The sequence below is a fragment of the Balaenoptera ricei genome, chromosome 8 (assembly GCF_028023285.1).
Source record: "Balaenoptera ricei isolate mBalRic1 chromosome 8, mBalRic1.hap2, whole genome shotgun sequence".
NCBI lineage: Eukaryota > Metazoa > Chordata > Mammalia > Artiodactyla > Balaenopteridae > Balaenoptera > Balaenoptera ricei.
The window spans coordinates 89,125,707-89,138,842 of record NC_082646.1 but is presented as its reverse complement, the minus strand read 5'-3'; the positions used below and the strand labels follow the sequence as shown (position 1 = coordinate 89,138,842).

Below are 13,136 nucleotides of genomic sequence, written 5' to 3'. Positions count from 1 at the left end.
TTCTATTTTTATTTACAGATTATTTTATTGTAAAAAGATAAGCAATTACAGATCAGCCTGTTGCAAAATCAATACTATATTAGCATAAATGTAATTCCAAGTTTTAAAAAATCTGATCAATCCCAAGCAGGAATAAACATTAAGCCATGATGGTACTGAAGTTATTTTCAAAAGACACCAAATTGTGCTTCCTATAAGGAACTTAGAAAAATTTAAATTTCTGAGTGGATTATCTTTATCTTTTCTTCTTATATAATTACAGCCATATTTTTATATAACAGGCCATGAGATGATATGTAAACATATTAATTTCACCAAGATTTTTTCTTATCAAATGAAATCATATTTCTGCTAGAAACTTTCCTTCTAGTCATTTTAAGTAAATAATCAGCTGTCAAAAGCAAATACACGTTTCTTTTAAATGATTGTTAAGCTCTAACGATCATTTACCCCTAGGAAAATAGCATTAAAAGCCATTATTACGTTATTTGCTATAGAAACCTGGATTATCATCTTACAGACATTAACTTGCATTTGCACGTCTAGCGCAGGAGAATCTTCCATCCAGCGATGAGTGGGCACGTGTGTCAACATTATGCTTTGCTTCATAGGCGGACGGACGACCCTCACAGATTAGCTTTCTCCCTTGCAGCCAAGTGAGACCCGGGATGTACATAGGTGTGAATCGCGCTCTGTTTCAAAAGACCAAGACCAGCAGGTTACTTAACTCACTTGGGCAGCAACTCAGTATTTATCTTAGCTTTAATCTGTGCTCAAATGAAAATAAGCATTCAGAATTTGTTCACCTTAGACTGTCTTATACTGCTCAGGGCTAAAACAAGGAGCATGTGCTTTCCAGGTGAGTTCTTTATATCTCAAATGAGATTCTGAACAGCTGCTTAAGAAACGGAATCGCTGTCCCTGAGAAGAATCGTCGTAAAAGGAGACCCAGCTATGCCTATCCACGACACACCCCCTCTGCCACAGCCAGGCTGCTCTGGGCTCACCTTAGGTTTCTCAGCGTTGTATTTGTCCAGAAGAGCCTGGATGCGGGCCCCATAGTCAGGATGGACATCGCTGAAGTTCTTAACCTGTAACCAAGTGAAGATAATGTAAACATTAGCCTAGCCCTCACTGCACCAGTCCCCAGAGTCCGCCTCACAGGGTCGACTCCAGAGGGGAGGACGGACGCTTCCACGGGAGGCAGAACCGCACAGCATTTACCAACACGGAGGAAGGCTTGCGTCCTGGACATATACTGGCTGAGCAACCTTGCCTAAGTCACTCATCTGAGCTGCAGTACCCACTCCTCATGAAATCAGTGAGATAATTAAATCTACCTCATACGGTTCATATCCACTCCCCAGAAAAATAAGTGGGATGATTAAATCTACCTCGTAGAGTACCGTGAGAAAAACGCGTTATGAGGTGAGCTACATTTACAGCAGGCAAAGAGCTGACCTCGGAGGAACGCAACAAGTTATAGCGATTTGCATGAAGAAACAGGCCCAGACACTGCCTGAATTTAAAGTGAGATGTACAAACACTGGCCCCTGCTGGGCAACTAAGCATACTTCAAGCAGCAATTCCTGACCCTGGGCTGATCCTGAGGTAGGGTATCAAGAACCCACAGGGGGCCTTGCAGCTTCAGCATATGTGAGAGGAGAAGGCCAAGGGTTCAAGCCCAGTTCTCTACTTACAAAGGGTCTTATTCATTCTCATCAGTGAGATGAGAAAAAACCCGCCCCCCTATCTCACAAAGCGACTGTCCGGCTCTCTGCCCCAGACAGCAAGAACTACTAGCGCTCAGGGACTTAAAGGGTTATCTTTCATACACGCCCTGGTGAAACACAGTTATAGAACTGTGCCTGCAGGTAGAGCACCCAGCCTGCTGGTACGTATCTCTGGGCCTTAGAACACATCCCAGACAGCTGCCCCTATGAACAGAGAAGCAGCAACCAAGAGACAAAGAAATAGCCGGGGTTCCTAAATTTACAAGAGGCTAACCCCTGTGGCAGGCCAGGAGACCACAGCGGAGCACACAGCACAACGAGCTACCATCAGAAATACCCTGGCGCCTCAGCTCGAAAGTTCAGCCTGAGTCTTTGGAAGCAGCTCAGTTCTGATGCCAGAAAACGTGCAAGTTTCTAGTTGCTTCTGAAGGAGGGTCAGGCATCGTAACATCAAGTAGTCAGGCAGACTTCAAACCACAAAAATGTAATCTGTATTTCTTATCATCTAAAGTCTAAGCAAAATTGTGGCAGAACCCACATTTTGACATTGGATATTACTCTCTTACACAGAACTTGGCTGCAGTCAGATTGAACAGCATAGGAGATCATTCACCCTAAACTCAACTAAATTATTATACACTGGACAAAGAGTAAAGGATCAATGGATATGGCATATATACTGGAAGTAAAACACAGAGAGAAAAGAATCAGAGGTTGATTGGGGATTCATACTAGTTTTTTTAAGTCTGCTTAGCTCAAGTAAAATAGAAATGACACTTCCATGGAAGGGTTTTCTCACACAGCTGCACTCTCTTCTCCTGCCAGCAGGTGTCATCCTTCGGCTTACAAAGTATCACTCACCGCTTTCTTCTGGATAAAAAGTTGTGCATCTTTCAGATGGCCGGCAATGTTCTCACACAGGCGTTTCCTCTGCTCCTCATTCAGTACGTTCAAATAGAAGGCCCGCACCTGCTCATTGAAAATAGAGTGCAGGGAATCAAATAACCACTTTATCACCAACAAAACTCACCCAAACACTTTTGAAATGAAGATGCAAGATTTCTCACTGGTATAAGAATGAAAAAAGGTTTTAGAATTCAAGAATAATTTAAAATTATAGTTGAAACTGTCACGTGTTGAGTTCCTCACTTTTTATTTTATTTTAAGCAAAACAGGAAGATAATAAATAGCTCATAACTTCTTTTTAATAATGTCCTTTGTAGTCACTGCTTATAAATCTCTTATAAATAGAAGGCAGTGTTGCCTACAATTAAAAATGCCACCACACCTGAATACTGACAAGTGCAGAATATGCAAACTGTCGTTAAATGTAAGCTTAACACAATACAACCTTTGTTCAATTCACCCAGAACCAAAGAGGAGGAAAACACCCTAATTTATTAATTAGGTCTTTAGTTATTCAGAAGCCAAGATTCCTTGGAGAAGACAGATGTCAATAGTGATATTTTGCTTAGATTATTGGGTTTAACCTCTAAAATGACTATCAAGAAGTTAAAATAAAAAGTAAGAGCTTAGTATTAAGTAAATGAGTCCTAACAGCCTCTGCTCATTTCTGAAATTAACCATTTCTAAGTTATGGCTATGATTCTATTCTATATTTCTTTCATTCATTCACTGAGCAAATACTTATTTCTCATGTACCTATAACGCACCAGGCACTACTCTATGTACTGTTCTACTAATGTTTATAAAGTCCAAAAATATCCAATTATCCAAAGCAGCAAATTCATAAAATATCAAATATTCATAATTTTTCTGTTATCAAATATCAGAATATAATAATATTTTTTAAAATTTGAGCAAAGTTTAAATATGAGGGACTTCCCTGGTGGCGCAGTGGTTAAGAATCGCCTGCCAATGCAGGGGACACGGGTTCAAGCCCTGGTCCGGGAAGATCCCACATGCCGCAGAGCAACTAACCCCGTGCACCACAACTACTGAGCCTGCGCTCTAGAGCCCGCAAGCCACAACTACTGAAGCCCGTGAGCCACAACTACTGAAGCCCGTGCACCTAGAGCCCGTGCTCCGTAACAAGAGAAGCTACCGCAATGAGAAGTCTGCATACCGCAGCGAAGAGTGGCCCCCGCTCACCACAACTAGAGAAATGAGACGGGGTCTTCTCATTGTGGTGGCTTCTCTCATTGCAGAGCACAGGCTCTAGGCGCTTTACCCACTCCAACACTTTTACCACAGACCTTTAAGAGCAGGACCAAGTTCCTCTAAAAGGAAAAGTGACATTTTTACTAGTCTATACAAAGTTAGAGAATGATTTTTTTCTTCTTAAGTGTAACATGCCTACAGTAAAGGGTATTAAACATGTGAAGTTCAATGATTTTTCAGTGGACACAAATGTGTCACAACCACCCAGATCAAGACGGAACATCACTCACACCCCAGAAATCCCCCTACCATACCCCCCGGCTCAGTCATTATCCCCTTTCTCCAACTGCCTCCCCAAGGGCAAATTTTTTGACTTCTAATATTATAAACATTTTTTACTTCTCTTTCAAATGTACACAAATGGAATCATACAGTCTATATTCTTGTTCTTTTGCTCAATGTCATGTTTGTAAGGTTCATCTATGGTAATGTTTGTTGGAATACTTCTTTAATTTTCATTGCTGTACACTGTGGGAATATACTACAGTTTATTTATCCAAGCTTTTGTTGATGAACATTGGGTAATATGAATAAACAGTGTTGTACATGTCTTCTGCTGCTCATATGTACACATTTCTATTAAGAATCTACGTAAGAGTGCACTTACTATGTCAAAAGACATGTACATGTTTAGCTTTAGTGGATATTGACAAACAGTTCTCCAAAACATGGGAACCAATCTACACTCAGGTAAGAGTTAGAGTTGTTTCTCATTCTCGCAATACTTGGTACAATCTTTTTCAGTCTAGTCATTCTGGTGTGTATGTAGTGGTATCTCTTTTTAGTTTTATTTTGCATATCCCCGATGAATAGTGAGATAAACTACCTTTCTGTGTGTTTTTCAGTCATTTGGATATTTTCTTTTGTGAAGTGCCTGTTCAAGTCTTTTGCCCATTTTTCTATTCATTTGTCTGTCATTTTCTTATTGCTCTGTAGGAGTTCTTTACATGTACTGTATATGAGTTGTTTGTTAGTTAGAGGAACTGCAAATATATTTTCCCACTCTGTGGTTTGCCTTCTCAATCTCTAATTGGTTTCTCATAACGAAGAGAAGTTCTTTTGTTCTCTCTTCATGAGTGAGTCTTGATAACATCTACTGCTCTATTCGCCAATTCAGTAATCCTCTCTTCGGCCATGTTTAATCTCCTTTTAAACTCATTTACCAAATGCTTAATTTTAGTTTTTGCATTTTCCAGTTCAGTATGTCCATTCAATTCTTTTTCTTTTTAATTTAATTTTATTTTATTTTATTGGTCACACTGCACGGCATGCAGGATCTTAGTTCCCCAACCAGGGATGGAACCCATGGCCCCTGAGTGGAAGCACGGAGTCTTAACCACTGGACCGCCAGGGAAGTCCCCTCCATTCTTTTTTTACAGATTCAAGTTCTCTTACTAAATTCTCCATGTTGTCAACTGTTTTCTGTTTTCCTGAACATATTATTTGCAGTTATTTCAAAACCTATATCTGACAATTCCACTATCTGGATCTTCAGTAGGTTTGTTTCTATTGCCAGTTTGTTTTTTTTTTATCCCCCTCTTGCTTTTCAGATATAAGGTCTTATGTGTTGGGTATGCCTGATAATTTATTACTGAATGCTGGGCACTTGCATTATGAAAAAATACAGAGATAATTTGAGGCTCTGTTTTCCTCCAAAGCCTTATGTTTGCTTCTGGAAGATAGTCAGGATAGAGGGAGATCACCTTAATCCAGTCTGAGATTGAACTGGTATAAAACTGAGTCTCATTTTTTGTAAAGTCAGGTTGATTTCAGGTTTGCCCTTATTTCTAGGATGGCCCTTCAGGGATCCAACTGAGTGCCTGGGATGTTAACTAGAGGCCCTCTTCCTTAGCAGGCCCTGAACTCCAATTTTTATTCCCTCCAGACCCATGAAAACGCTGTAAACTCAGCTCAGCATCTTGGCCAATACTTACAAAGTAATAAATGCCTCATGAGAAAAGAAGAACAAATATCAAGCTCATATCTCTGCACTTCTTTTCTGTTCAAAATCCTGGCCCCTCAAATTCTTGCTGCTTTTATAGCTCTCCACAGCCTTTTTGTATTTTATCTAGCTTTGCAATGTTCTCCATGAGAGGATAGGTCTGATGCAAGCTTATCTGTCATAAGCCAGAAGCATAAGTCCAAGTGAATCATTTTTAAAAGTATAAACCTGGATCTTCTTATTTATATTCCATGTGACTCTTACAGTTACAGGATTATGCTATGAAGCTATAAGCAGTATCATGGCTGCTTAAAAACTTGAGTTCTATATAGTGATAAGAAAATCTCTCAAAATAAGAATGATCATATAGTAAATTTTAATGTGTTAGCAACAGCCTCATTATCTAAATTAATTTCTACAGAGGTTGTATTAGCTAGTCTAACATTGGAATAGACTTCAGGTAGGTAAAATTTTATGAGAAGCAGGAACTGTATTGTAATATATTGATACTTGGTAACCTACATCACCAAGAATAAGGCAGTTACTATAAAAGGCTTTCAGGAGACATTTAATTTCATCTAAAATATGGTTTATAAGGTACAATAAAGTAATTTCTTTTTTATATACATGTATACACATAAGTGCCTTTCAAATAATGGTATCTTCGCAGTGAATTAATTTATGTATTTAAGTATATTTTACTGGGAACACACATTTACAAATTGAAAAGCTAGAATAGGTCCCATTCTAATTTAAATACTGTTTAACACCAACTACCCAAGCAGAGATCTAAGACAACTATACTTTTTAACTTTATCCTTTTCTTACGTGTGGTATAAGTTGCACTGGGCACATTAATGAGGTGGCCGCTCTTCAGAGTCAAAGGGCCTCTTCCATGGCATCTACGAAAAGACCAGCCCCCAGGCAGCCACAGGTGATTAGAAAGAGGGTGGGCACTTGACCCCGGGCAGTTAACTAGAGGCTGGTCAAAGGCCAATGATGCAACCCACAGTGAAAACATTAGTCCATTCAATCCAATTTCCTCTCTCCAGAATCTGACTGTAGAAGTATTGAGAGAAGGAGTAAAAAAGGGCCAAAAAAAAAAAAAAAAAAGTAATACATGGAGAAAGAAGCCATAAAGAAGAAGAGTTAGGCCATGGTCACAGCAAAACCACAGCAATGTTAAAACACAAGCTATGGGCTTCCCTGGTGGCACAGTGGTTGAGAATCTGCCTGCCAATACAGGAGACACGGGTTCAAGCCTTGGTCTGGGAGGATCCCACATGCCGCGGAGCAACTGAGTCCGTGAGCCACAATTACTGAGCCTGCGCGACTGGAGCCTGTGCTCCGCAACAAGAGAGGCCACGACAGTGAGAGGCCCGCACACCGTGATGAAGAGTGGCCCCCGCTTGCCACACTAGAGGAAGCCCTCGCACAGAAACGAAGACCCAACACAGCCAAAAATAAATAAATAAATTAATTAATTAAAAAAACACACACACACAAGCTATGAGGCAAAGAGGAGAAAAATAGGGAAGGACATGGTAAGAATGAGTAATTGGTAATGGAGAGCAGCAGCAGACAGATGGAGAGTAGCCGAGTCACATGAATGGGGTGCCCTACAGTGGAAACACCCACACCTTTGCTACTGGGACTCCCAGTGCTATTTTGAATCCAGTTCTAGTCCCTCAAATCTGGACTGTCCTTCTCAGATTCTTAGATTCAGCTGTATTTAAGCTTTACTTGCCCATTTCTTAGATTTCCACGAGATCACTGCTTCCCCAATGGCTCCCACTTACATCCCGTCAATAAAATTTGGAGGAACTGAAATGAGTCTCCATACCTTGTACTAAAAGGGCATAGTAACACAACTCTTCGACTCCATTTAATACAGGCACTGATTTATGAATAGAGATGTTGTCCCTGAATTCAGTGTAAGACATATTAGACACTTTAAAAGGGGGAATATATGCAGACATTGACAAGGAGAATAAGCAAGCAACTCGCACAGCAGACAAAGGAGCCACTACCTGAGTGACATTATCATCGTTGGCACTGTTGAAGCGCTGCACATCCCCAGAACAGTGGGTCCTATGTTCCAGGGCAGAAGGCTGCTGCTCCGGAGCCCCAAAGCTGTTGGGGTAATAATTTGGAGCTCCACCTTTAACAGAAAACCGCACAGATTCACTTGGGGAGATGAGAAATGAAGGAAGTCTACAAACAGTCAACAAAATAAGAAATGGATTCAAGTGACAATTATATTTATACATACGTGTATACACACACATATACATGCCATGCACATATGATTTTTAACACCCCATATTTAGCTACAGGCAGTACTTGGATTCTTAGAGAATATGCCATCCGCCAAACGCTTGCGTGGCTGTCTCACTCTGCGTCTTAATGAAGAGATCTCAAATTCCCTTTGAACACTTCAGACGGCCGCATCTCTACAATCTCCTGATGCCTTCCGGTACGAATATATTTATATGAGCTTGGTTTGGCCCCCACAGAAGATGAGACTCAAAGACATATTTCAGATTGGAGGGTTTCATTGGGGCTTGGGCTCAGTTCAAAAACAGAATCACAGAATTCTTGGGAGCAACTCCAAGTTCTAGCTCTGCTCCAGCTCTGCTCTTTCAATCGCCAGACAAATGAACCGAGCCCTGAGATGCTCACTGAGTGCTGCAGGGTGAGGTGGTGGTCAGTGGTGGATCCGGGATCTGGGATTTTTGTCTTCTCCGTTCCAGCACATACTACATTCCTATCACAGGATTCTACTTCACTATTTATTTCTTAACGGTGTTTTAAGATTCTCGGGATATCTATCCTTCCTACTGACCAAGACTTTATTCAGTTCTAGTTTCACTTTCACTTCTCTCTACAGATAAAATTTTAACGTATTTTTCTAAAATTTGATATTTCTAGTATGTCAGCACTCATTCATCTGGACTTAGGAAAAATAATGACAAATGCGATCAAAACATTTATTAAGATTTCTGGAATAAGTTATGAGGCTTTTTTTTTCCTTTTGGCATGTTCATTTTCCCAACTATACTCTGCTTTGGCTGATGTTAGCAGAAGCTTGCATTATTTGAGTACGTGCTTCCTAAACAGAAAGGATGGCCTGGAAGCGTAGTAAGTGGTTTGAACCAACCAGTCGGGATTAGAATTTTACCCAGCTCACTGCCAGAATAGGTTATTCTGGGCGGATAAGCAGGACATGCCTGTACATCACATTGACGAAGGAGCCAAATGCATGTAGGAAGAGAGGGGGGACCCCAGTTATCAACCTAAGAAATCCATTCCAGCTCAGCCACGTCCATGTGAAAAGCAAAGTGCTCCAATAACGAGCCATCAGAGTGGTTTTCTGCACTAAGAATTAGCTCTTTGAAATGTGCCAATTGAGTAATTTTAAAATTTGATTTCCAAATTATCTCTACCTTTACTCAAAGTCGCAGCTGTCTTCAAGTCATTGACTACTCGGAACAATTAAGCTCCTTCATCAAACTGCAAGGGCGCAGCCCAAATGTTCTACTTTTAAAATTAGGCAAAAGGTGTGTCAAAGTAGTTTTTTTCATACGTATGCCACTATAATAGTAAACAAGAATGGTAAACACAAAGCATTTACTTATTAATGATGTTCCAAAATATATATGAACTGCTCTGATACAGCCAGTCTCAATAATGAAAGGACCGAGGGAGATTAATGAAAAAAAAAATCACTTTAGAATAAAAACGCAGAAGACAGACACAGAAGTATCAGTTACTTTGGGCAATAACACGCTCCATACCTTTGTAAACCTCAAAGAGCAGAAATATGGCAACCACCCAGTACAATCATTCAGTGAGCACGTAAACTTGTTAAGCCTTGGAAAAGGCTTAATGATAATGGTAACAAAATGCAAGGCACAAAATTATATGTACAAACTAATCTTAAATGTATAACAAGTATTCACAGAAAAGACTGGAAAGAAATACAGCAAAATGCAACAGTTCTGGCCTTTGGATATTGTGACTATATGTGGGTTTTACTTCTTTCTTCTCTTCTTTCCCTTATATTTTCCAAATTTCCTTTAAGGTACATGTATTATTTTTAGCATAGAAAAATAAACTTTGTTTGAATATAGACATCTATGGCTATAAATATAAATCATCAGTAAAATTTCTGAAGGGATCACATGTCCTAAACAGGAAAATAAAAAAAGAAAACTAAGATCTATATTAAATTGTTGAATATTAAAAGGAAAAAAACATTAATCACACATTCTCTAATTAGAATAAGTAATCAGAAGAGGCTGTTGGAACATGGCAGCAAAAAGAGTAGCTCAAAGGAAAAAAAAATCATAAATTTGGTAAATGAGCTCCAAAAACCAAAATGCAGTGGAGTCTCATCTCACCAGCTTACCTGAATCAACAAAAGATGGAGGAGAATCCCTTGATTTACCCCGTCTCCCCATTCTAACCTCCCTTGCCCACCACGTTCCTCCATGGCCCAAGCAAAAGGCGAGGAGAAACAAAAGGCATGAACTCTTGGCTTTTGCATTTCCAAGAGGCTAAGTCCTGGTGACTTAAGAGTGATTTCAGGAATCGTCCACTTTGTGAAGAGTCTTTAAAACCTGCTCCCGAGAGAGTGGCATGGACATATATACACTACCAAAAGTAAAATAGATAGCTAGTGGGAAGCAGCCGCATAGCACAGGGAGATCAGCTCGGTGCTTTGTGACCACCTAGAGGGGTGGCATAGGGAGGGTGGGAGGGAGGGAGATGCAAGAGGGAAGAGATATGGGAACATATGTATATGTATAGCTGATTCACTTTGTTATAAAGCAGAAACTAACACACCATTGTAAAGCAATTATACTCCAATAAAGATGTTAAAAAAAAAAAAGAAAAAAAAACAAACCTGGTCCCTAAATTGGATGATACCCTACAACAGCCAGTGTGGCAAAACCTTTCTCCCTGCCTTTCACAGTCAGATGGACAGCAAGTAAAATCTGAGGGGGGAACTCTCAATAAAATATATAAAATAGATGAAAACATGGAGAGTCCTCAGGCAGTTTAAACCTTCATTGCTGGGCAACAAATAGGTGGTTGGCAGGAGCGGCTGCGGGGCCTCCACAGAGCAGCAGGTGCCCGGGGCAGCCTGACGACCCCTGGGCTGGCAGGGCCTCCCGCCCCCTGCCCAGCAATGCCCCCCGCACCCGCGGGGTGAGCCACGGCCCCAGGCCTACCCTGATTGTCCAGCACGCACATAGGGCCGTCACGTTGGTAGCTGGCCACTCGAGCTCGGAAGGGACAGTTCACAGGTATCTGAAGATAGTTGGGTCCCAGGCGGTGGCGGTGAGTGTCGGGATAGGCAAAAAGGCGGCCCTGCAGTTATAAATGAAACAGACGTTGATGGTGTGCAGTAACATACGAGAGAGGAGAGGCCCGTGAACTTCACTGTAAAGTTTCAAGCACAAAGCATCACAAAGCCCTGCCTGTCCCCCCAGTAAAGAGCAAAGTCTCTTCTTTCTCATGAAATGAGTTCTCCCTAACTGAACGGTCCTTAGTCTTCCACCCCTTGGGGCCAAACAGCCACAAATCTTCACATCTGTTCTAGGTCATAACTCCTTTTTTCCTCAAGTAACAAGTTAGTGCCCAGGCCTGAATTATTTCCTATTCCCAAGGACACATTACATTGTGAAATAAATTTGCTAGAACCCAACTAACTGGAATCATGAACTAATTCCACTCCTCCCCACTCTCTCACTCTAGGGGTGGGGTCAACCATTTGCTCTTAACAAAAAGAAGATTTCTACAAAACCAACTGTACGGGAAATTATTCCAAAAAAGCACCTCCCATGTTGCATTCTGGTTTATGTCAGATACACTTTGAGCTCTGAGGCTATCTAGATATAAACAAAATACTACACAAAGAAAGCCACAGTGCAAAACGATGCCACAAGGTCCTGAATCAAAGATTAAATTACATATTTACCAAGGCAGGAGGTTTTGCCTCACACATATTTACCAATGCAGGAGGTTTTGTAATTTCTTTCAGTTACTGTTGAAACAAAAAGCTTTATGATTAACTCCACGTCAATCTTAGTATCCAATTATTTAAATATTCCCATTATTCAAAGCCCTACTACATAAGCAGAGAAAGTAGTAGTAGTTTTCTTTCATTGCCTTCATTATTGGCCTTGAATCTGAACGAGTATTCTTATGTCCCTAATTCTATGGGCCAAAATACAAACCAAGTTGAACAGGACAACTGATGTGATTATCTTGTACCAAATCACTGAGGCCAACGTGCTCAATCCAGTCTCGCCATTCTGCCGATAATTTGCTCTGGGCTGAGCGACCCTGCCTCCCATAATCATTTCAGATAGCCCCTAAGGTAATATTCAGATGACTGGTCATGCAGCCGTGCCCAAGACCACCTACACTTTGGAAGCTGGTTGCCTCCTTTTACCCAGAACAGACTAAGTTGTGCTCTAACATCACCAACAGGACAGAAGATACAGTTGAGCCAAGAGCAGCTCCTGGATATAGCCTCATCATGTAATTCTGGTCTTGTGTCACCTTAGGTTTAAAACGCATCACTACCCCACCTGCAGGTGGAGACCTTCAAAGTTAAGGCTGCGAAATGGGCACAGCAAGGCCATACCCTGACCCCAACTTGAATGGAGGCCTTACCCAAGGCCCTGTGCCCAAGCTCCTTGCTGGGCCGGGGTGAGAAAGCAGAGCAAAGCTCTCCCACTCAATCAGTCAGGCCAACTTCTCCTCTCCCAGTAAACTGCAGAGTGTGGGAGTGAAGAAAGGCTGCACCTGCATCACAGGGTACTCAGGGGACAGTCTCTGTGACTTGTGTTATACTACTGCCTGCTTTTCACCATGGTCTGGCTTACACTTTGGATCCCAAAGTTTTAAAAGTTAATAATCTGACCTTGTTGAAAGGCAACTGAGAACACTAGTCGTTACTGTACAACTACTCTCATCAGGGTAATTTTCCAAGCCCTCTGAACCGGCTCTCCACTTCCAATCCCTCCTCCAACGACATCCTACATGTTCCTGACAAAAGACTCCTCCTAAGGTCCCATGCAGATTCTATTACACACCTACTCAAAAAAATCTTGGACAATTCCTCACTGGTCACCAAATGGCTTAATAAGTACAACAGTCCTTCCCTGCTGTATGGCCTCCTATTTTAGTAGCCAGGACAGTCTATCAATAGATAGGTATTCAATTTATAGTAAACTAAAAACTAATATAAACTTACTTTCTATAAA

The 13,136-nt window shown here is 41.1% G+C and overlaps 1 protein-coding gene across 1 annotated transcript in view; it reads right to left on the bottom strand.

Moving 5' to 3' along the window:
- Positions 1-13,136, bottom strand: part of CAT (catalase) — a 41,157-nt gene continuing 28,021 nt past the window's right edge. The window contains exons 9-13 of the mRNA XM_059931368.1: positions 11,094-11,232; positions 7,887-8,017; positions 2,595-2,702; positions 1,008-1,091; positions 1-692 (exon numbers count right to left, since the gene is read on the bottom strand). Of these exons, the coding sequence (XP_059787351.1) occupies positions 627-692; positions 1,008-1,091; positions 2,595-2,702; positions 7,887-8,017; positions 11,094-11,232 (528 nt within the window). The 3' untranslated portion in view covers positions 1-626. The remainder of the gene's footprint in view (positions 693-1,007; positions 1,092-2,594; positions 2,703-7,886; positions 8,018-11,093; positions 11,233-13,136) is intronic.